General features: G+C 38.5%; 1 protein-coding gene across 2 annotated transcripts in view; it reads right to left on the reverse strand.

Moving 5' to 3' along the window:
* Window positions 1-24,578, reverse strand: part of CRYBG1 (crystallin beta-gamma domain containing 1) — a 121,010-nt gene that overhangs the window by 26,821 nt on the left and 69,611 nt on the right. Inside the window, exons 1-6 of one of the 2 annotated variants that reach the window (XM_087942714.1) lie at window positions 19,747-20,005; window positions 16,725-18,214; window positions 4,445-5,876; window positions 4,131-4,295; window positions 2,467-2,514; window positions 2,256-2,374 (exon numbers count right to left, since the gene is read on the reverse strand). In XM_087942714.1, coding sequence (XP_087798840.1) covers window positions 2,256-2,374; window positions 2,467-2,514; window positions 4,131-4,295; window positions 4,445-5,876; window positions 16,725-17,440 — 2,480 coding nt within the window. In that variant the 5' untranslated portion in view covers window positions 17,441-18,214; window positions 19,747-20,005. Of the gene's footprint in view, window positions 1-2,255; window positions 2,375-2,466; window positions 2,515-4,130; window positions 4,296-4,444; window positions 5,877-16,724; window positions 18,215-19,746; window positions 20,006-24,578 lie in introns of those variants that run through there. The other variant, XM_026666620.2, reaches the window with a different exon arrangement.

The raw sequence follows: 24,578 nt of genomic DNA on the forward strand, positions 1-24,578 counted from the left end.
ATCCTTTATGTATATTTCTGCTTCATTTTTAAAACCAACAAAAAATCACAGTAATTTTCTATATATTCTCTATATTATGAAACTCTTTCCCTCCACCCAATCCTTTCTCCACATATGTAGCTAATTTAAAAAACTAAGATTCTGGGTGCTTTTTCCCCAAATGGACACAGTACTATGCTTATACCTGCCAAGATGCTTGTGTTCCTGACAATGGATAGAACATGACTCATCTACAAGTTTTCATCTTCAAGAGCAGCAGTAGTATTGAATTAATCTCTTTTATGTAGTTAAAAAAATAATAAATGTACACAGAATGACTAGAACCATGCATATGCATGCCTGGTAAAATAATCAAGTATTGAAACAAACTGAAAGAAAATCCTCTCAAACAACCCTGACATGTAATGTAACAATCAACCCATATAAATTACCACAAAGCAGTTGAGTGAAAAGGCGACTAAAAGAAACATCCTACTTTCTTCAGCATACGAGTATTAACTTGCTTGACATAAGGCAACAATCATTAAGAGAGATCTTGCTAGCGCTTGAGGGAGAGTGATGCCATTTTCAAGAGATCAGAATGAAGATCAAGAAGATAGGCTGGGAAACAGAAAATAGATATCCAGAAGTAATTCCAAATAAGGGCAGAAATCAAAGCAACTCAAACATCAGGTGCCAGAAGTACAGAGCTTAAATTTTAATGCGAAATTTTTTAAAAAGTGAAGAAAATAAGCCCCTCAAGCCACCTAGTTAGTTAGTAAATTAAAAACAGGCAAGCAAACAGGAAAGCAAACTATAAAAAAGAATCGAATGAAAGGATGTCCTGTACTATAAATAGGCGAAAAGAAAGGTGACAGGGTAATACTGCATCTCATATACTAGATTTTATGTAAAGTCATCAGGTTTACTCTTAATTGCTAATTACTTTAGCAATTTAGCAGCAATTATGGACAGGAGTCCACTTGTGTAATTTGGAATTAGCATTGCAATCTTGTGATCTCATAATGTCGGAGCTCATTAGCAGCTCTTTTGCCATGGTGCCTTACCACGTTACTTATTATACTACACAAAGGGTATATTACAGTACAATGCCAGCATTTCCTTAATTTTCCCAATGATATCAGTTTCAGTTATCAATGTGCAGGAACTATGAACCAGACTAGCTCATTGGATATGATGTTGCTAGAGTCTGATACATGTATTGGTCTTTTATACTCCTTTTCTATGCAAAGCATAAATGAACACCTGCTCAACATACAGTAAATTTACCAAACAAGATGTTTGAAAAAGGAGATGTAGCATACTATCATGACAGAACAAAGGAAAAATACTAACAATTGTTCAAAATGATTAAAATCAATTAAATGCTCAGTTATAGGGTGCTATAGAAATTTTTTGAAATCTTCTACAAAGCCATACTTAATGTAAGAATTTCTATACTTTTCTTATGCATGCATCCTTTTATACTTTTCATCAGCGAGCATCTTTGGAAGATGACCGACTTTAGAAATTAATTTTAAAATGAAAATGAAAAAAAAACTTGAATATTTTAATTATATCACTTTAAATTAAAATCTAATTCTAGATACAAACATTATAGTAACATTTTCCTGCTTTAAACCAAGCTCTTTTGCTTTAGGTAAAAAAATCTTATTTCTGTGACATCCCCGAGGTACATTAGTTACCCTGTCTCTATCCTTGGCTTTACTAAGGCCTTGATAGTAACAGCAATTCCGCAATAGGAAACAGATCATTATTTGATAAATGCAATAAAACAAGCTCTCTCCAACTTCCAGTTAAGAGGTCCAGGAAAGATATTTAAGAAAGTTTAGCATTCAATAATATTTAAAGCTAGATTTCAGGTTTTTTTTTCCAAGGCAGAAACTAGTACTCAATTTGATAGACTTAAGACAGTGTGCAGCTTTTAAAAAAGAAGTTATTTAAAAATTATAGGCAAAGCTTTTAAAACATCAAAAAAAGAAAAAAGAAAACAATAATATATAAGCAAAGTTAACAATAAAGGTTCTACAAACATTACATTGTACATCTTATGACACTTTTAAACATGTCTTAAAAACAGTTCAGAGAAAACATGTTTAGGCAAGCTCATCTAGAAAACAGGCATGGGGCCAACCTGAAAATTTGCCGAAGAAATAAAGAAATCCACTTTTACATAGAAAGGGGAACAAGCAGGAGAGTGGCAGGATACACAACTAAAGGAAAAATGTAAGAGAATGGAGACTTCCTATTCTTACCATCCCCGGATGACTTTAACTAAAATCACAGGTGACAATTTCCAAGAGGTGCAATCCAACACATCATGAAAAATTTCAAAATTATTTTCGGAAGCATCTGATTTATTGCAAATCACGACCTGTATTTTTTAAAAAAGAAATTCAGTCTCATTTAATCTAACGACAAAATTACAATAAAACAACAAGCATTCACAAAGAAAAATTGTCTTACCTTTCCAGGTCTAGGATTAATTTTATTCTGGTATTTTCCTGAAAATGCCTATGGAAAGCAAAGGGGAATAAACGGTAAGAAGAAATCAAACATGAAATTGGTATGTTCTACTTTCACCACCGTCCCGACACTGAGCTCACTCCTCCAGCTTCATAGCACTGCACCAAATCCAAACTGCTTTTGCAGAAATGAGTATGGAGACATTCATGATATGGATATTTGACTTTTTCTATGCTTTATTTTGGGAAGAAGTGAATGGGTATGTAACATATCTTCTCATGCAGTGCAAAGAAATATTTTCAAGCTAATATGGATTTATCCCTAATTTACATATTTGAACGTATAACTGTTCCTACATCAGGCAAGTTTCTCCTAACAAAACATTGATCAAATGTAGATATGTATAGAGAACATCCTTTTAATTTACCCATAAAGGCCTATTTTTCTGCAAGTTTCCAAGAATGATCAGAGGGTTAAAAGAGGACTGCGCTTGAAGTATACATCTTTATTAGCTAAATAATTGCTATATCTCTTCTGTTATTCTGTGCAAGTAATTCTTTATATTAATGCAGTTCATCCCATTGACCGCACTGTGTAGAACAATTAGTACTGTGAAGATAGAATTGCAGCTTTGGAAGGAGCCATTTAGATCAATCCCCTGTGCAGTACAGGAATATGAATGAAAGCATGCCTGAAAAATGGCTATCGAATCTCTATTTGAACACGTTCAATGGTGAAGAACATACTCCAATTGACTCTGACTCCAATTCACTTCAATCTTTTGTCAAAATTAAAACATTAAAAATAAAACAGAACAGAACACAGCTCTCAGTTGAACTCTCCTTACGGCGATCTTTTCTAACATTCAGTCAGACTGGATCTTCTAATTTAAATCCATTATTCATGTTCTGCACTCTGAGGGAATAGAAAGTTGACCTCCTTCTGTTTCATAACCCTTCACATATTTGAATAGTACTATCAAATAGTTCCTTTCTCCTGTCCACTAATTTTCTTGTCTCAAGGATACCCATTCCTTATTCTCAAAGTCTCTCCTCATAGATTGCTATATTTTGAACCTATGTTTTCTCTATATCCTTGTTGCAATATAATGTCGCACCCAAAATAAAGTAGGACTATGTAACATTGTTTTCAGTATAAATAACTTCCAAATGTAGCTGAAAACTGCATTTTCTGTTTTTTCGCAATCAGATATTTCTCTTTATAATCAACTACTATTTTAAGATCTTTTCTGTGTGTCTGTCTAATCTATAAGCAAATACTTGCACAAGAATAGTTAAAATTGTACCTATATAAGATTTTCTTTTACTTTTATCAGGACCTTACTCCCCAGAATAACAATCCTGTGAGTAGATTGGGATATTTTATTGTGATATGCATAATCACAACATACTGCTAAACCAGATTTTTTTTGGCACAAAGAAAATGGCAATGACATTTTTATGTGAGTGTTTAATGAAGGAAAAACCATTTTTTATTCATCCAAATGGTCATTTTCAATATTCTTATAGCAACTCACATTTGCTAATTTCAGCTCTGTTTTTAAAAGGACTGTACTTCACTGAAGTGAAAGAAGAAAAACACGAAGTCAAAAATTCACTATGCAGAGATTTTCAAAATTTCTAGATAGATTGCATTCAACCCACCTCAATAGCTAAGAATTCATTTGATTCACACTGACCAGGTTTCAACCAGTTTGAAAAACTGTTTTCAAGGCTTCCAAAGTTTGGCATTTGTAAAATTCTCTCTTTCTTTGCATCAGTTTGTAAATATTTATCCATATAGTTTGGTGCTTTGAAACCTGAAAGAGGCTAAACAGAAAATAAAACAAATGATTGGCTGCAGGTGAAATATATTTCAGGTAACATATATTTCAGATAACATTCAATAACATGACATATAAAATATATTTCAGATAAAATGTTATTTCAGATAACATATACAGATATAAAACAATTACCTCAGATTTCTGAGTTACATCAAATATTAGAGGATGAATACCCGGAGAGGTGGCACTCTTCTGAGATGCAAAAGATGTCGTGATTGTGTTTACAGTGGTTACAGATGGTGTAAACATTTTTTCTTTACTTGTGGGAGCTAGCATACTGGAGAAGATGGAGCTGTTTTCAAGTCGAGACCTCTTGATATCACTGTCTGTGCTGTCCTTGCTCTCTTTCCCGCTCATTTCCTGCGTGAGAGCCGGATCTACTCTACTGGATAACTTCAGGGACTGGAGAAGAAGGCTATTTTCAGCAGAAGCCCGCTTAGGTCTAATCCTAGCATCAGCCTCTAAGCTTTGCAATTTTAACTGGACAGATGGAGTTAGATCTTGTGATCTGTCTCTCTTTATTCCCAATCCCATAGTAAATATATTAGGGTCAAATATTTTCTCTAAATTGTCCTCATGAATTGGAGGCATTGCAAAGTGAGGGGCAGGAGACTTTGGAAGCTTCTGCTTTTTCTTTTTCTGAGGTATACAAACAGAACTGTCTAGATTTTTAAGTGTTTCTGTAAACTTGGCCATATCTGAAGGAGAGTCACAAATGCCATCAGTGCTGCTGCCGCCTTCAGAAACATTACAACCACTGCTTTCCTTTTCTTGCCCGCTGTTATTTTGTTCAAATTCTTGGTTGTCTTCCAAAACTGTATTAATCACCTTTTGATCTATGTTTTCAAACTGAGAAATCTGATTTAATTCTGAATTTTGGAGTGTCGGATCAGGCTGCAGCAAAGATTTATCATTATTATTGGGAAAATAATGATCTGAGCTCAAGGAAAATGTCTCTTCGCTTTCAGGAGATAAGGATGCGGTGTTCATACTCCAATTACTTGTTTCTATTTCTTCATTCTGCTCTATAGATGAAACATTATCTAGGTCTTTGTCCTTGACTAATTTTGTATCAATTTTTGTAAAAGTGAAATCATTCACTTCATTACCATCTACTTTGTCATTCTCATTAACTTGAGATTTAACAACTTTTCCAAGTTCTTCACTTTTTCTAACATCCTCACATGTAATCTGTGCCTCAATCTTTCCCTGTGCCTTAATGTTTGTGTCTGAAGAGATTTCTTTTACTTTTGTGCCATTTTGCAATAATTTCTGGCGATGGTTTCCTTTATTTGTTATTTTGTTAGTCTGTTCACTTTCAGTTTGCTGTCGTCCAAACTTCAACTTTGCTCTGCCAACAAATGTATTTGATACAGAACCTCTTTTTGGAGCAGGAGCATCAGCAGATTGATGTTGATTATTTTGTTTGCTTTCAAACATGGATATTTTATTGGCAATGCTGACATTAATTTTAACTTTGTCTGTAGAATCTTGCTCATTTTCCATATTTTCCAGGGTTTTGGAAGCTTTAAGGTTTAACTCAACATTCTTTGGTTTAGCTGGCCTATAAAAATAAAGTAATAAAAAGTAATAAAAATACAAATATTTTAATAACGTTTACTTGAAGAGAAATTTTCTTCTCAATCTAATTTATGAAATTTCTATGTCTATGTCTGTTTAGGAATTATTTCCAAATAAACACATAACAACTTGTACTACATATTGCACTGACATACTTTCTATTAATGATATAATTATAATCTTGTTTACTAAAAGCCGTCCTAAATAAGTCCCCTAAAAAGTACTTCCCACCGAGTTATTGAATTTAATATGTATAAAAATGTACAAAATGAGTCTAATAATTTAAAGGAATAGTAAAATGAAACTAATTGTGAGTGAGTCTGTGAAAAAAAATTAAATATAGCATCAGAAAGAAACACAAGAAATATATTTTTAAGCCACATAAATTAGCAGAAGAACATTAGTTTCTTAGCAACTTATTCCTTTCCTTTTCATGTAAAGTTATATGCTTTAAGTCATATGATGCATATGTTAAGTCATATGCATCAAAAATTACATTTACTATTGGAGGCTTTCACTATTTCTTTCTGTGAACTCATTAAGTCTATTTTCACTTGGAAAAGTTCTCTCTCTCTCTTTGGATTTTTAAAAAAATCAATTTCTGATCTTATATTTCATTTCTTGATAATGCTCCTGACATGCATGTTTGTGTGCGTGTATATATGTACGCACGTACACACAAACACACACATACACTATAAGAGAGGAGGATGAGTGTGAGATGTATTTGAAATCTACATGATTATTTTGGAAAGCTGCCATAAATTACACACACACACACACACACTTGACATTTATTCAAAAATATCTTTCTAACTTTTATTTTGTTCTCTAACAAAGCTTTACATTAACTTATTTCACTTTGTCCTTTAAATACTAAGGGTTGTTAATGAAGCAGAGAATTGAGGATTCAGGTGCTTTTGTATATTGCTATTGTTAAATTCTTGTATTGTGCACATTGAGTAGAAGAGATGAAAAGTTTCTAATCTAGATAGGCCTGAAGTAGATGAAATATATAAACTGAATCAAACCACTATGTTCATTTACTAATTCAGAACCAAAGATTTTTTTTTTAAAGAAAGCTGAAAATGATCACTATTACTTTTTCTGGTACAGCATTTACAATCTTACAATGCCATTAATATTTTTTTCTTTATTAAAAATAAAAATTATATCAATGTTTGTATTCTTTGCATAAAAATAAGGAAGCATAACCCTGTTCAAAAATTAATTTGTCAGCAGTTAAGTGGGAAATGCTTAAGTCCTTCATACTTGCAATTTTTATAAATTCCTAAAGGGAACACTTTGGTTTTAATGTTAATAAATTCAAAGAGTTATAAGGGGATGCCAAATTTGAAGAACATTGTTTAAAGAAAATTATAAAAGAACAGGATATCTCTTGAAAGATGTTGAAGCTAAATTTTTGTTCTATTCTAATGGAGCAAAGTGAAGGAAGCCAATTCTTGAACCATTTAAAGGCTCTCAGAATGCAATAGAACACAAAAGTGCTTACAGCAGTAATTCATATTATAACAATGGATGTGTTAGAGCTGGAAAGCAATGCAAACTGATTGCAGATGATTGCTTACCTGATGATCATGAAAAATGATGCTAATATCTTCCTGTTAAGCATATTTAGATAGAAATGCATTCCATTGATTTCAACATAATTTATTTCAAAGAAGGGCTTGGATTTTTTTTCTACCCTAATAATACTTTAGAAGTGCTGCCAGTTTTAGTCCTGAGAAAATATATTTGCAGTTCCAAGTGTTTTGTACACATTTAGTTCAATTTCAGTGAACTTAAATTAAATGTAAATGGATTTAGATTTGTATTATGGCTATATAAAGCATTCAAAGGAAAACTTCACAACATGTGTCGGTGCAAATAAAACTTCCCTCCTTATATTGATGAAGTAGTCACAGCTCTTGGAAAGTTTCCCATACTTTCTCCAAGGCATTTTTCAGGTTGCATGTATGTACATGCCATGACAATATTTCACCTGGAACTGCTGACTAAACAAGGCTGTTGGGCATGCAAACACCTGTGAAGATAACCTTGGAAAACTGTTAAATTTGAAGGTGAGCCTTTCATAGGTCATGGCGACCACAAAGCTCTGAAAGGAGGTTCTCTTCGCACCAGCATGCTTTGCAAAATGTCTCTTTTAATACTTCAGCCCCAATTTAGGGTGCAATTTTGTAATTAAGTGCTAAAAAGTGTCAGTATGTTTAAAGAACCTTATTTTATATATTTCTGAAATGCAATTATGGATAAAACTTTTGGATTAGCCACAAAATTTTAACATAATAAACTAACATACTGTAATTCGAACTAGGCAAAAGAAAAGTTTTAAGCAAATTGGAATACCAACTATATCAATTTGAAATGAAGTAAAAGAAATCAAATTTAGCATGGAATTCAAGGTTACTATTTCTTTTCCAGACAAATATTTAGAAGAAATTCAATAACAGAAGAAAGAAAAAACCCAAGAGATGTACATTTTGCTGATTTCTTTCCATTGAATGAAAACCTGTTCCAGAAGACTGAGAAAGTATCTAGAATTGTATGTTAGCTACAGGACACTGGTAGTTATTAGTAGAAACAGCTCTTGCTTCTCCATTCTCTTATACTTTCTATGCCAAGAAACCAATTTGGATTGAAGTTTTAATATAATACTATTTTGCATATACTTATTAAGAATAGATATATTTCTCTTTCTTTATATGCTTAATAAAACCAGAGATTAAAGATATTGTACGTCAATTTATGTAAAGGATTGCTGTAATTATCTTCCCAGGCTCAGAGAATATACAAAACCAAAATTAATGAAGCATATACATTGCAGGGTCAATTTATAATGCGATCATTATTTCTTTGTATCATGCAAATACAAATTTTAATTTCTATATAACATTATACTTATAGGTTTTGTGAGCAAAGTTTATAGACAGGCCTCCCATAGATAATTAATTTATTAATTGTGATGATTGCACCTAATCTACTATTGCAGATCACTAATCTACTATTGCAGCATAGATATCATATATAAGTTTTTTTTAAAGAGCACCTATGCTTTCTCTCTTCCTCCTAAATCAAATTTAAACCATAATATATTCTACTTCTCAAAGTGTATGGATTCAAATTGAATATCAAGTTTAGTTAGCAAACTTAAGTGAATATTCAGATGCAAATTAAACCTGGGAGGTTAGATAGGTGCATTATTTACAAATCATACAACTGACCTGAAAAAATGTCGTGGATTCTCTTATCCTATCTTGAAGAAATTTTATGTAAATTAATATGGTCATAAAAGCTATATTTTTAATACATTGTTCTGGGAAGCCACTTCAATTTTCATTTTTTGTTCTGCTTCAGAACATTTCATATTCATAAATTTCACTTAACATTTATCTTTCAAGATTTAACTCCATGTGGAAGTTTCATTTGTAATTTATGAACTGAATAGTTAGAATCTATGCAGTTGCTTGGGCAACTGGTTCATATATATATTTTATTATGTGTAAAATCTGCATATGAACTTGTACCATTTGTGTATAAATTGGCACTAGAATCCCTCTTTAGATACAGAATTTTATCAAATCGTCTGACACAGAGGTAAGTCGTTCTTGAGCCTGAAAAGGGCGTTGGTACTTACCTGATACGCCCGTTCTCTGTGAGCTGTGAAGAGCATCCAAAAGTGGGAGGTGCTTCAGTCTCTTCTGGAAAGGCTGGGCTTAAAACTCCGGGACGCTCCTCCTCCTCCACAGGACACCTCCTCAGCGTCCCCAGTTTTGCGAAGACTGAGTGCCAAAGCCCGGGACTCATCACCTAATCTAGATCCCTGACTGGAATGGAATCCCCCAGACAGAAAGAAATGGGTGGGGCTGGATGCTCTTCACAGCTCACAGAGAACGGGCGTATCAGGTAAGTACCAACGCCCTTTCTCCCATGAGCTGTTCAGAGCATCCAGAAGTGGGACATACCAAAGCTTGGCCTGTCCTTAGGGAGGGACTCTGTCTGGATCGAAATCCACTCTTAAACTCTGTGGACCCTCTGCAGGACTCTTCTGCCAAATGAAGCGTCTGCTGAAGCATAGACATCAATTTTATAATTTCTGACAAAGGGAGATGGTGAAGCCCAAGTTGCTGCTCTGCAAATTTTGTCTATGGGAGCCCGTGTGGCCCATGCTGCTGATGTTGCCGCACTCCTTGCTGAGTGGGCTGTAATGCCTTGAGGAACTAAGATGGACTGGCATTCATAACTTTTAGCTATGGTGGCTCCCAACCATCTACCGATGGTCGTCAACGACACCTTTTTCCCTAAAGTGGATGGATTGAGGGATAGGAATAGAGCCTCAGATTTTCAAAATGCTGCCGTACGGTCTAGATAGATGCTAAAGGCCCTTCGAACGTCAAGTCAATGCCATTGATGCTCCAGTCTATGAGATGGTTTCGGACAAAAATTTGGAAGGACCAACTCCTGCGCTCTGTGGAAGGCTGAATTTACTTTAGGAGTGAACGGTGGATCCAATCTGAGAACAACTCTGTCCGCATGAAACATGCACAGGTCCTTTCTCATTGACAATGCCGCCAGCTCAGAAATCCTCCTTGCTGACGTGATTGCAATCAAGAAGACCACCTTGTATGTCAGGAATTTGAGACTAACGGTTCTTAAAGGCTTGAACGGGCCAGTTGTAAGTGCGGTTAACACCTTGTTGAGGTCCCAGGTGGGATAGCGGTGAATTACAGGAGGGTCGTAAGGTCGTTGCAGCACCCTTAAGAAAGGGGAGGCGACAGACATCGTAGGGCATTGACGGCCTCCGCCCTGAGTTTTTTCAGTACCGTGCAAAACAGCCACGCCCGCGCGCCCGGCGCCCGCGGCCCCCCCCCCCCCGAAATATACCGGGGCACTGCAAAATGGGCGTTGAGAGGAGAAGCAAATAGATCGATCACTGGTTGCCCAAACCTCCGCACTGTTTCCTGGAAGACAGACGGGTGTAGGCGCCACTCTGCCTGATCTATCGTGGCCCTGCTGAGCCAGTCCGCTTGTGTGTTTAAGGCCCCTGCTATGTGTTTTGCCTTGAGCGAAAACAGATTGGCCTCGGCCCACTTGAACAACTTGGGCCTCTCCAGCATCAGAAGTTTGGAATGGGTACCCCCCTGTCTGTTTACGTGGGCCTTGGTTGTGATATTGTCTGTCAACACCAGAACGTGGCGTGATTGGAAAAGAGGTAGAAAACTGCGTAAGGCCAGGTGAACTGCTCGCAGCTCCAACAGGTTGATGCTTTGTGATTGTTCGGAAATAGTCCAAATTCCCTGCGCAGTGTGGGATTGAAAGTGAGCTCCCCATCCTACCAGGCCGGCATCGGTTGTGATCGTTGCCCTGTAAGGTTCCTTGAAAGGACACCCCTTGTTTATCGTTTTTTCCGACCACCAGCGGACCGATCGGAGAACATTGTGCAGTACCTTTATCCGGACATTGGAAGTGGCTCTTCTGGATCGCTGGAAAGGCAGCAGGAACCATTGTAGCTCTCTAGAATGGAATCGAGCCCAAGGCACAATGGAAATACAAGAAATCAGTTTCCCTAACAGTTGAGACGGCACTGCCAGGGAAACACTCTTTAAGGCTCTGATCTCTCTGGCCAAAGACTGGATACTGTTTAACCTGTCCTGAGAGAGCAGGACCTTGCCCTCCACGGTATCTATCACTGCCCCTAAATGAACTAACCTAGTTGAGGGGATCAAATGGCTTTTATCCCAATTTATGGAAAAGCCATGACCCTGAAGGGTCTCCAGAGTAATCTTGGTATCCAATTTTGCTTGGTGTCTGGAAGATGACAAAATTAAAATATCATCCAGATAACATTGTAAGCGAATAGATTTGATCCTGAGTGAGGCAGCCAAAGCCGCGAGGACCTTGATAAAAGTCCTAGGGGCCGAAGCCAGACCAAATGGTAGGGCGATATATTCGTAGTGCTGATCACAATAGCAAAATCTAAGATATTAGTAGTGAGCAGGTCTAATTGGTATATGTAGATAGGCCTCTGTGAGATCTATAGGGGTCAGGACATCATTCTCTCTAATGCTGAGCAGAATGGACTGGAGAGTAGTCATCTTGAATTTTCGATAAACCAATGATCTGTTCAGATGTTTGAGGTCCAGAATTGCCCTCCAGCCCCCCGAACTCTTTGGGACCACAAACAATAGAGAGTAACAGCCTTGACCCCGCTGTTCAGATGGGACCTCTCTAATGGCCCGAATATGTAGAAGATGATTGATAGCCTCCTGCATCAACGCCCTCTTAATGGGGTCCGTGGACCTAGGCCTCCTAATGAAAAAGTTCAGGGGGGGAGGATTGAAACTCTAGCGCCAAACCAAACCTAATAGTGTCCCTGACCCACGCATCAGAGGTGGAGCTGTCCCATTGATCAGCAAACAATTTTAGCCGCCCTCCAATGGGAACTTCTATCAAGGACTCACTTGGGGCGACGAAAAAATTGGCCTCCAGTGCCTCTGGGGTTTCGTCTGTTTTGGCCTCCCCACTGACCTCTATTGGAAGATTCAGACCTATCCTGTCTAAAACTGGGCCTGTTGCCTGATGTTCTCTGAGATCTGGGAACGTATGGGCCTTGATAGTAGGGCCAAGAGGAACCCCTTCGAAACGACTGGGGCGTTCTGTTTTCAGATCTCTGAAAAAGAGGGGGAAGCACTTTTTTCTTGTTTCTATTCTCTATAAGGAGGGGCTCCAAGACACTGCCAAATAATTTATCCCCCGATATTGGGGCTGATGCCAACTTGCATTTATGCTTGGTATCCACCTGCCAATGCCTGAGCCATAGCAGTCTCCGTGCTGATACGTGAGATGCTATGGCCCTAGATGAGAATTTGACTGCATTAAATGTGGCATCGGCAGAGAATTCTGCTGCTGCAATAATTTTAGCTATGTCCTGGTGGGCTCTGACATTTGACGCCGGCAATATATCCCTCAAGTGGAAGAGCCATCGGAAGAGACCGTGTAAAAAAGGACGCCGCTGTAGCAGCCCTAATGGCCCAGGCATCAGAAACCTGTGCCCTACGGAGTGCCAACTCTGCTCTGTTTTCTTCCGGTCTCAGGGCTTCCTTGGCCTCATTGGGAAAGATTGAAGAAGAGGCCACTGCCACAATGGGCTCATCCACCTCTGGCGTTTTGAGAAAATTTGAAAACTCTGGTGCCAAATTATAATATCGTTTATCGTACCCTGTTGGGGCTGGGTATGATGCTGCTGATGCCCATTGATTTTGTACTAATTCAGCAAACATACTAGGGACAAGAATAGTTTCTGCCTCATTAGCCGGTTGTGAGAATATTAGATCCTTGGATTCGTCCAGAGACCCTGTTGACAATGAATGAGGTTTTGATGTGCCTAGTTTAGTGGTGTTCTTTGCCTTGAACAGTAAGGACTTAAAGAGGTGCGGGCGAAAAAGGCCAGAAAAAGTAGGTTGGTCCGGAATGAGGCCTTCGTCGTCCGACATTCCTCATTCTAGTAGATCAGCCTCTGACAACCCCAAGTCCATCTGATGGATTAACGCCCCCTCCATGGGAACATCCTGATCCTCAAAGTCCACCTCCTCCCGAAGACCCTGGGCTGGTATGTTGGGAATATTGGGGAATACCTGAGATTGATGTTGTCCAATATGCTCAAAGGATCGAGTGGACAGGGATCCCGCATCCGAAGCGGCCGAGAAGTGTCTGGTCCTGATGGATTGCTGAACTCCAGCCGCAATGCCCCTTTGAATTGCCATATCCATCCATTGCCTCATTTCGATGGGAATAGACTCAGGTAATCCCTCCTCCTGTCTTAGGCCGGCGGCCGTAGGGGTGAAGGTTGCCTCTGGGATTGGCCGGGCAGTGCTCATTGGAGGAGATGTGCCTATGGGAGGTTGTCCAGAAACAGCCTGCCTGGGCTGGGTAGATAAGTCCAAGGGCCCCATCAATGGGTTTGGGTTCTGATCATATTGTTGTGTCATAGCCATCTTGTCTGCCTTCCTGGCTCGTTTCTGCAATTGCCTTTCCAAGGCTAGGTGCCATCTATGGGCATCCTTATCTGCCACCTTAGAGGCCTTTTTGGGGCCCACTGGCTTATCTCGGGACTTATTTGTCTTGGAGCGGAAAGCGTTGTCACCTTCCATTGTGGATGACTGATTGTCTTGCCTCTGACTTTAATTTTAAATTTTCTTTTTTAAAAAAAATTATTATTATTATTGTTGTTGTTAATATTTGTACTTTGGGGTGATGCCTTCCCCTGCAGTTGAAAGTAGAATGCTCCTCCAGAAGAGTAAGATTATATATATATATCTATATCTATATATGCATACCCATATACATAGACATATGCCTATATCTATAAGTATAACTGTGTATATGGTGAACAGTATCTAAGGGTCCCCAACAAGGGAAACCCCCAAGTGCTCCAAGTGAGAAAAACTCTGGATCCCTGGTCCCCAACAAGGGAAACCAGCTATATAGGCTCTGAGGTGAACCCTTTCCTGTCAAAACCAAACGTCCCGCAATTTAAATGGTACTTGCAGTTTCAGTCCGAATAAATGATCCAAAGGTAATTGCAAAGAAATGCCTGTTTAATGACTAGCCTGCTTTTCCAACGTTCGCCAGACAAGGGAGAGCTAAACCCAGGGAGAACAAAGTGGAAAGGTACTGCCTCGGTCCCCAGCAAGGGAAACCAGCGAGGAATGGTGCCTGTGATAATTAGGCGCGAAGTTGAGCCAGCCGTTGAAAAGGGCGGGAAGCAGAATCACCGTTGCTAATGTCTGATCCGTCTAATGAGCCGCTGCTGCTGAGGCTCTAACTTGGGAGTTAAATGCTCCTGTCAGACGAAACGGCAAGGCGAAGTGAGCCGCGGCTGCGAGCGCTCCGATCGCAGAGAAAGCGATCAGAAAGTTAGATAAGATAATTGTCTGAGGTGGTAGCCTCAAACTGCCTGCGGAGTGGCAAGCTCTGCTATTTACAAAGAAACTGTTTTTTTTTAACTAATCGAGGTAACCTAACAGAGGGACAAGCCTGAAAAAGCCAAATTAAATGGTGAATAATTTTAAAAGCCGAAATAACCCAAGAGCAAACCTGAATCAGAAAACCGTTCCAGTCAGGGAGTGCACAACCTCTTACCACGAAGGCTGAGCTAAAACTGGGGGACGCTGAGGTGTCCCGTGGAGGAGGAGGAGCATCCCAGAGTTTTAAGCCCAGTCTTTCCAGAAGAGACTGAAGCACCTCCCACTTCTGGATGCTCTGAACAGCTCATGGGAGAAAAGCACTAACTTGTAATGATGGCTTGGAAACTCTGTATTCAAATTATAATATGCTTGATATAAATGGAAACAAGGTTATAACTGTCCAAAAGTAGCTTTTTGCCAACTATTTTAGAAAGTCTGCTATCTTTAATTAATGACAAGTTCCAACTGATACCACTGTTCCCCAATATTATTGTTCTGGCTTTATAAAAAGAACTTCACTAGAGCTTGCAACTGAGACAGAAAGGATAACGGCAATGGGGAGAAAGGCAAAGGAGCTCTAGATGTAATTGTCTTTTCAGTGGATGCAGGGAAGGGAAAAGTTTAGAGAGGGAAACAGTCAGGGAAACATTTAAGAAGCATTAACTACTTCCAATCAGCTCCACTCTGTTCATGATTAACCTTTTTATTAAAAGAAACAAAATCGATTCCAGGAATAAATTTAAATGAATAATCATGGTTAAGACAACCATTCATTGCAAGAGACATTTCTCCTACTACCAAAAGAGTTTCTATAATATCCCAAAAGGTGCTTTTTTCAGGAGGCAACTGGACTTCCTTGTTTTTTCTTTTGAAGATGTTTCGCTTCTCATCCAAGAAGCTTCTTCAGCTCTGACAGGATAGTGGGGAATGGAAGGGTGAAATGTCTTCAAAAGAAAAAACCAGAAACTCTAGTTGCCTCCTGAAAAAAAGCATCTTTGGAACAACCATGACCTGGATGACTGAGAATCTCTACAGAATTTTCTATATTTTAGTATACAGGTAGTCCTCAACTTACAACCACAACTGAGCCCAAAGTTTCTGTTGCTAAGTGACACAGTTGTTAATTGAGTTTTGCCCCCATTTTATGACCTTTCTTGCCACAGTTAAGTGAATCCATGCAGTTGATAAGTTAGTAACACAGATGTTAAGTGAATCTGCCTTCCCCATTGACTTTGCTTGTCAACAGGTTGCAAAGGGGTTAGGGTGATCACAGGACCCCAGGACACTGCAATCGTCATAAACATAAATCAGCTGCCAAGCACCTGAATTCTGATCACGTGAGCATGGGATGCTGCAATGATCATAAGTGTAAAAAACAGTCATAAGTCACTTTTTCAGGGCTGTTGTAACTTTAAACGGTCACTAAACCAATGGTTGTAAATACAAACTACCTGTATTTAGCAAAATATTCTTCTAGCTCCATGCCAGCTGAAATTCCTCCTAAGAAAGAAGTCCAAGAATAGAAAATGGAAAGCACTACTATGAATTGCATTTCATTAATGAAACAGTGAACAAGTGAAAGTGAACAAAATGAAAATATTCTAATTGACATCAGCTATATACGTTCTAGAAAATATTTGTCATTATAGTGCCGGAGTTTCTTTCTGACAATTGAAGTATTTTATATTCACTTACATTTAAACAACTGGAGTCCATGCATAACAACAGATATTTAGCCATTAAAATCCAGGCTTGTTGAAAGATACGTGACATGGATGGCATATAAATTTAATAAATAAATAACAAGTATTTCACTTCATCATATGTAAAACATTAAAAATACTTACAGGCTAACTTTTGTTGTGACTGTTCTGGAAACGTCGAGGCATATATTTCTTGGCTTTGCTTCATCCAAATCAGAAGAAATTTGCTTTCCATTGCCTCCCACCTCATCATTTTTATGCTTGTCAGCCTGCAATACAATCTTGCCATCAGAGCTTCTGACGGGCTGCAAATCCCGAGACTCTGTCCTCTCTTCAGAAGGCGACAAAGTGCTGCTATTGCTTACAATGCCTGCAGGAGAAACTACAGTGTTTTCATCAGAAGGCAATTCTTCTACTGAAGTACATTTGGATGTTGGATTACCATCCATTATGCCATCACTTTGTCTTTTGGTGGAAGCATTTTTGGCAGGAGTTTTTATGCCTATGGGTGAAGGAGGACCTGCATCAGACTGATTCTTTTTTAAGGATTTCTTTTTATATGGGGATGAGGCTGGGCTCTGCTGCTTGCACTTCTCAAGCTCTGATTTAGTAAAAGCCTTATGATTACTTCCAGACCTCATGTCATTATTATTTGTAGGAGACATAATCTGTTGACAAGGCCTAACTCTTCTTTCAGAAGTGCTTACTTTTTCTGAAACCATATCAGAAGGAATACCATCAAAACCAGGCTCCTCTTTCACACTATTCTCACTTGCATTTCTGTCCCCATTTGGCACATCACTGGAGCTCTGAGATTTTCTCCTCTTTCCAGATTTCCTAATTGCAGGTTTTTTATCCATTATGTCTGTGTTGCTACAATCGTCGTCTAATGCAGCAGCTACTGGTTTATTCAAATATTGTAGTTCAGTTCTACGAAGAAAAATATCCAGAGTCAATGTTCTAGAAAGTTGGGGATGCTCATCATGCTCAGGCTCCACAAAAAACGGTTGATCTTTTGATTCTGCATATTCTGGTTCTGCAAATGTAAGAGGCTCCACTAGTTCCTTGTGGTTTAATATGATTTGTTCTAGATTTTCATCAGATAGAGCAGATAAACTTTTAAAGAAATTTGGAGTCGTGCTTGTATCAGTGACAAGTTCGTTCTCTCCTTCCAGTGTTCCAAGTGTAAGATTGCTATCAAATAATGTATTTTTTATTGTTTCATTACTACTATGCAAATCAAGTGACCATTCACTGCCAGAAGAAACTCCTTTAGTGTCCCATTCTGAAACGATGTCATTATATAAAGGCGTCAGATCCTTATTGTAGAGATAATCTTCTGAATTTTCAATAGTACTCTGGGACTTTGACTGGTTCTGCTCGTAAATTGAATCAGTAAGAGATTCCTCACTCTTAGATAGGTCATTTAGGTCCTCTATTTCTATGGATGCCAATGGGGCTAAATTCTTATGAGGAGACTCAGGCCTTATATTTTTTATACTTGGCTTTAAAGATGTTTCTTGTGTATTCTTGGGATTTTTTCTCCTCCGTGTGGTAAAAAAATGTCCAAATTTTCCTAAAACTGCCTTCTTTTTAAATTCCTTTGAAGACTCTGAAGAAGAGCGGGCTTTAGACTAGGAAAAAATGGGGAAAAAAAGGAAGTGAGGTTGTATAGTAATCAAAACTTGCTTATTAAACATTTATTTGTTCAAAATAATTAAGAAACTACTATATCTGAAATATCTGTTGAATGCTAGAACCTTACTTGAAAATGGTGCCTTAACATGTAAAATATTGTATTTTGTAAAATGTATTATGTGCATTAAGTGAAATCGTATTTGGCAATCAAAGCAGATGGCACACCTAGCCAACTTAAGTAGACCTTAAAATAGGCTTGGAATAGCTCTGTACTTTACACCAAAAATTCCCAGGACTGAAAATTATAATGAGACGTCAGAAAATATCCCACAAGGTAGCAAGGATATTTTTGTACAGTTGATTAAAAAAACCACGTGGACATGTTCTTACAGTTTGCATAAGGTGACTTTGACTCAAAGCAAACTCTACTTTTTAACAATCCAGTTCTTGATATAAGATTAAATGCCACCCTCTCCTCAGTTTACAAACTTACTTCCAAATACGTTGCAGTAGTATTATAGTACTATAGTTTAAATTTCTTACTTAAATAGGTCTCTAAAACGTTATGCTATTAATGACAAAAATATTTTTGAACTTTTTGAATTTTCAACAAAACAAAGAGGAACAAATTTTCTCATGTTTGTATAGTTGTGACATTCTTAATAAGCATGTTTAGTAATTGTTTGGGGTCATTTAGTGCATGTGGTAATTTTCGGCCATCTTTTATTTTTAAGGTGTATTTGCATTGCTCACTAAGCCACAAATTAACCATACATGCATTAGCTTGTGCTGTACAAACTAAACCCATGTAGTTAATGGCTTAACATGTACACAAATAAATTAGGCTAAAATTGGGCATAGATAATTATATCATCCAAATACAGCCAAACACAACAATAAAAACAAGAACTAGAACAAAATCTATTCCTTCTAAATCACCAAGATCTCTAATGTTGATTTGGTCCCCTTTGAATTTCTCCAATTCCCTTGCATATAGCCTGTAAAGATCTTACAGTCACAGCACAAGGTCTTAAATTGGACTGGGTGCCAACAACACCCTGATCCATAAACAAACCAAATTGGATCGAGATGGACAGCTATAAAAATCGAATGGATGGACGCACTTCGGCCCAGCAGCGTTTGTGAATCCAACTCTTGGGAATACACAATTCTGCCTTGATGGAAGCATTAAAATTCCCTGCAACAACAATATCAACAGCCAGCTCCACGGAAAGAGCCAGAACCCCTTTCTCAAAGCTTCTTCCACGTGCTTCCTAAAGACACAAGTGTCGCGGAGAAGATAACTCTCCCCAAGTTCAAGCCACAGCTAGTGGCGCCGCGACTGAGCCAAAGAGGTCATTCGATCCGCTGTCGCCTCTCCCCTCTCCTTCCAGCCCTGCGCATCTTCGCGGTGGCCTCGCCTCCGAGGGAGAAACGGGTTGGGCAGGCGCGTCCCCCGACCAGCAGAAGCTCACGGACCTTCCCCCCAGCCTTTCCCTATACTCGGGAGGGCAGATCGGTCTCTCACCTCCCGAGATCTCTCCGCAACTTCTCCCGCCCTGTCGGGATCGACTACTCCCTAAGCAGCTCTTCTTCCAACAGTCCCAGACGCGAGTTCGATGGCCGCCTCCAAGCGACCTCTGGTCCGCAGGCAACTCCTGAGAAAAGAGCGCAAAGGCCGGCTCCCAGGAAGGCGCCAACTGCAGAGGAACCAGCCGCACCCGCCCGACAGAGCGAGGCCCGCCTTCGCCTGCGGTATCAGCAGCTGCTGCCGCTCTACCTGGCACAGGTGGGACGGATGGAGGGCGGGGCGAATTCTGGGAAGGGAAAAATGTGGCCCGCAGAAGCTGGCGGGAAAAGGTTATTCGGGAGCAGGCGCCTGAAGAGTCAAAGCAAGTGGGTGAGGAGGACGGTGAGGAGAAATTGGCTTCGGAGTCGAGCTATAAAACGCGGATTACGAAATGGATTATGGAGGACGATTTCTTTTCTCGAAACTCCAAACTTTGCTTCGAATCTGGGTTTCGGAACGGTCCCGCAAAGATTCGAAGTATCGGCTAACTTCCGGGTTCACCTGACCTGCAGCATCTTTTTGAAAGTATTTCTTAAGAGCGGACAAGCCACTACATTAAAAAATAAATAAATCAGAAAACATGACCCAGTGCGACAGTGAGTTTCTGCTTAACTTTGAGCGTAATCGGCAGAGCACCAAATTAAAATCTGCCATTTTATGTATTAATCACAGACTAAAGGATGAGGGCAGAGGTTTATCATTTAAAATTGTACCTCAATCTCATGATAAGTATTCTGCCTGGGTAATTTAAAATCAAAATCAGTTAAAAATAACATTCAGTTTTGTGGGAACCAGCCAATATTGCTTTAGTCAATCACAAATCATGGCTTAGTGTAATGTGTGAACACAAATGTGCACACAAACATAAATGTAGAAACAAAGCAAAAGAGAACCAATTATTTTAAGGTTCCATGTAATCAGACAGAGCTTTCCAGAAGAAAAAAAGGAAGGATGCCAACAAGCATGACAAAACTCACAAAATGCTTCCACAAGCCTGAGCAATCTGAAACACTGCTGGTACATTGCCTATTCTCATCTTTTCAGACAGAAAAACCGCCTCAAGCAAAACTGACACTTTGATGGTATGGTAAAAAGCCAAGATTCTTCTTGCTTTAAAAAAATGGTTTAGGTTATGTAATCAACAACCACATCTGAAGTTAACATGGTTATAAAACAAGACATGAAACATATATTTGAAAATAACATATATTTCAAAATAAATGTGAATAGGGCATGCTCATTAGCTAATAGTGTTTAGGGAACTGTATCTGGTGAATAATGAATCTTTACTCCTGTTCATCTTTGTGCCATTGAAAACAATGATCTGGAAGAAAATTATATAGCCCATATTGATCCCTTCCACAAAAATCTGATATATTATAAATTGTAATTTGTAAACAAATTCAAATAACACAGCTACTTGGTTTTTTTGCCTAAGGAAAGATCCAATGCTTTTGCTTACTCATTGAAACTTTCCATACTACATTACTGCATGCAGTTTAGAGTATACAGGTGAAACTCAAAAAATTAGAATATCGTGCAAAAGTTCATTTATTTCAATAATGCAACTTAAAAGGTAAAACTAATATATGAGATAGACTCATTACATGCAAAGCAAGGTAGTTCAAGCCGTGATTTGTCATAATTGAGATGATTATGGCTTACAGCTCATGAAAACCCCAAATCCACAATCTCAGAAAATTAGAATATTACATGCAATCAATAAAACAAGGATTGTACATAGAACAATATCGGACCTCTGAAAAGTATAAGCATGCATATGTACTCAGTACTTAGTTTGGGTCCCTTTTGCAGCAATTACTGCCTCAATGCGGTGTGGCATGGAAGCTATCAACCTGTGGCACTGCTGAGATGTTATGGAAGACCAGGATGCTTTGATAGCGGCTTTCAGCTCTTCTGTATTGTTGGGTCTCATGTCTCTCATCTTTTTCTTGGCAATGTTCCATGGGGTTCCGGTCAGACAAGTTTGCTGGCCAATCAAGCACAGTAATCCCATGGTCATTGAACCAGGTTTTGGTGCTTTTGGCAGTGTGGGCAGGTGCCAAGTCCTGCTGGAAAATGAAGTCAGCATCCCCATAAAGCTTGTCTGTGGAAGGAAGCATGAAGTGCTCCAAAATTTCCTGGTAGACAGCTGCGTTGACCCTGGACTTAATGAAGCACAGTGGACCAACACCAGCAGATGACATGGCTCCCCAAATCAACACAGACTGTGAAAACTTCACACTGGACTTCAGGCATCTTGCAGTGTGTGCCTCTCCATTCTTCCTCCAGACTCTGGGTCCTTGGTTTCCAGATGAGATGCAAATGTTGCTCTCATCAGAAAAGAGGACTTTGGACCACTGAGCAACAGACCAGTTCTGTTTTTCTTTAGTCCAGGCAAGATGCTTCTGACGTTGTTTGTTGTTCAGGAGCGGCTTGACAAGAGGAATACGACATTTGCAGCCCATGCCCGGGATCTGTCTATGTGTGGTGGCTCTTGATGCACTGACTCCAGCCTCAGTCCACTCCTTGTGAAAGTCCCCAACACTTTTGAATGGCCTTTTCCTGACAGTCCTCTCCAGGCTGCGGTCATCCCTGCTGCTTGTGCACCTTTTTCTTCCACACTTTTCCCTTCCACATAACTTTCTATTTACGTGCTTTGATACAGCACTTTGGGAACATCCAACTTCTTTTGCAATTACTTTTTGAGGCTTTCCCTCCTTATGGAGGGTGTCAGTGATGGTTTTCTGCACAACTGTCAGGTCAGCAGTCTTTCCCATGATTGTGATTCCTACTGAACCAGACTGAGAGACCATTTAAAGGGTCAGGAACCCTTTGCAGGTGTTATGGCTGAATTAGCTGATTAGAGTGGGACACTTTTGAGCCTAGAATATTGAACCTTTTCACAATATTCTAATTTTCTGAGATTGTGGATTTGGGGTTTTCATGAGCTGTAAGCCATAATCATCTCAATTATGACAAATCAAGGCTTGAACTATCCTGCTTTGCATGTAATGAGTCTATCTCATATATCAGTTTCACCTTTTAAGTTGCATTACTGAAATAAATGAACTTTTGCACGACGTTCTAATTTTTTGAGTTTCACCTGTACTTTCTGAGAAGAGTCACTTAACAAGAAGTACACTATATACTGATTTGTCTAAATTTAGACATAAATTTAGACCTAAATTTAGATAACAAGAAACCAAACTTTCATTTTCTAAAAATACCTTCCTTTTTCCCCTTAGTTTCTAAATGCAAGTGCAATTCCTTAATAGATAGTGTTGTAGAGAAGATACAATATAGTATAATATATGTGCCAGACAGATTCCACCCCTGCTGGTTTGAAATGCGAAAAGGAACATCATATAGTAAAAAATTTTAGAGGCAGTATACCATCTGATTTGCTTTTCCAATATAATAAGTTTTGCTGATTTAAATGGCTAATAGACAGTGGATATATTTAGGTAATCAGACAGCAGGCTATGAAAATTAAGGTGTACTATATATAATGCTAACCACCCATTTTTCTTTTTAGCAACAAGCCACTGCATTAAAAAGATGGCAGGTGTAAAAAGGTGTTTCACAACCAGATGCTGAAGTTCCCCTTTCCTAATTTGCATCAAGCTTCAAAACAGCTCAGCCTAAATAGGACCTAAATTTTATTTGTCTTCTGTGTCTGGAAACAGGGTTTCAGTAATCCAACGCTTTTTATGTTATTAAACCCAAGTTCTGAAATATTTCCTAGTAAACATGTCTATGAATGTTAGCTTAGTCTAGCTTTAGGAATATATTATTACTTATCTTTAACTTCAGATGTGTAAGAGCTGTACTAGTGAGGGCATTAGTTTTTAAATCAAGCAAGAGAGTATAGTTAAAAAAACACTGTCTCTTTCTTTAAGCCTGAGCAATATAAAGCTTCTTGCACTTTTCTCTCTTTATTTTATTACTTCCACAAGATAATTAGATGCTTCCTTTGGTATATACAGTATGCATGTTTCTGATCAGGTGCACATGCAGTTTCTTATTCTAATTAATGAGCAGGCAACTTCATTTCTTCTCAGAAGATTAAGCACAATGCAGAAGAAATGAAGTTACAGTACTTTCTATACACATCTACATATTTTTCTTTATTACAAACTCTAATAAACTTAGAACAACTGGCTAGATTCTCCATCATTTTCTTTCAAGGCATTTGCATACAGAACTCAAGATCTGTCAGCCCTTTGAGTTAGACCAATTTAAGTAACATTTTGCAGGAATTCCAGAAAAACTAGAATACTTTATTGTCGTAAGGCCAATGTCAACTCTAAAATCCTTTAACTATATAATTGATCTGCTGTACACATAAACTATTGGTTAGGTTTTTAGACAGTGTCATAAAATTCTCATAAAATGTATAGGAATCCTCATAACTTATTTGAATATAGTTTTTTTAAAAAATTGCCTTTGAGTCAGTCTTGACAACTGGCTGGACAAGTTCCTGAGTTTCCTTGGCGAGGTTTTTCAGACATGGTTTGCAATTGCCTGCTTCCTAGGACTGAGGATGAGTGATTGGCCCAAGGTCACTCAACTGGCTTTGTGCCTTAGGTGAGACTAGAATCCATATCTTCTAGTTTCTATGACGCCTTAACCACTACACCAAACTGGCTCCTTTAGTGAAATAATAAAGGTTTAAAATTCTTCACTGAACATTATTTTATTGTTATTATCCCTATAGGTGATATGATAATTTACTTTATTACTTTAGTGAATAGCATCTGTACTCCAACACTCAGGTAAGAAAACAC

The sequence above is a fragment of the Notechis scutatus genome, chromosome 1 (genome assembly GCF_049901735.1).
Source record: "Notechis scutatus isolate UNSWTSFEM ecotype Mainland chromosome 1, rNotScu1.2, whole genome shotgun sequence".
In the NCBI taxonomy this organism is placed as follows: domain Eukaryota; kingdom Metazoa; phylum Chordata; class Lepidosauria; order Squamata; family Elapidae; genus Notechis; species Notechis scutatus.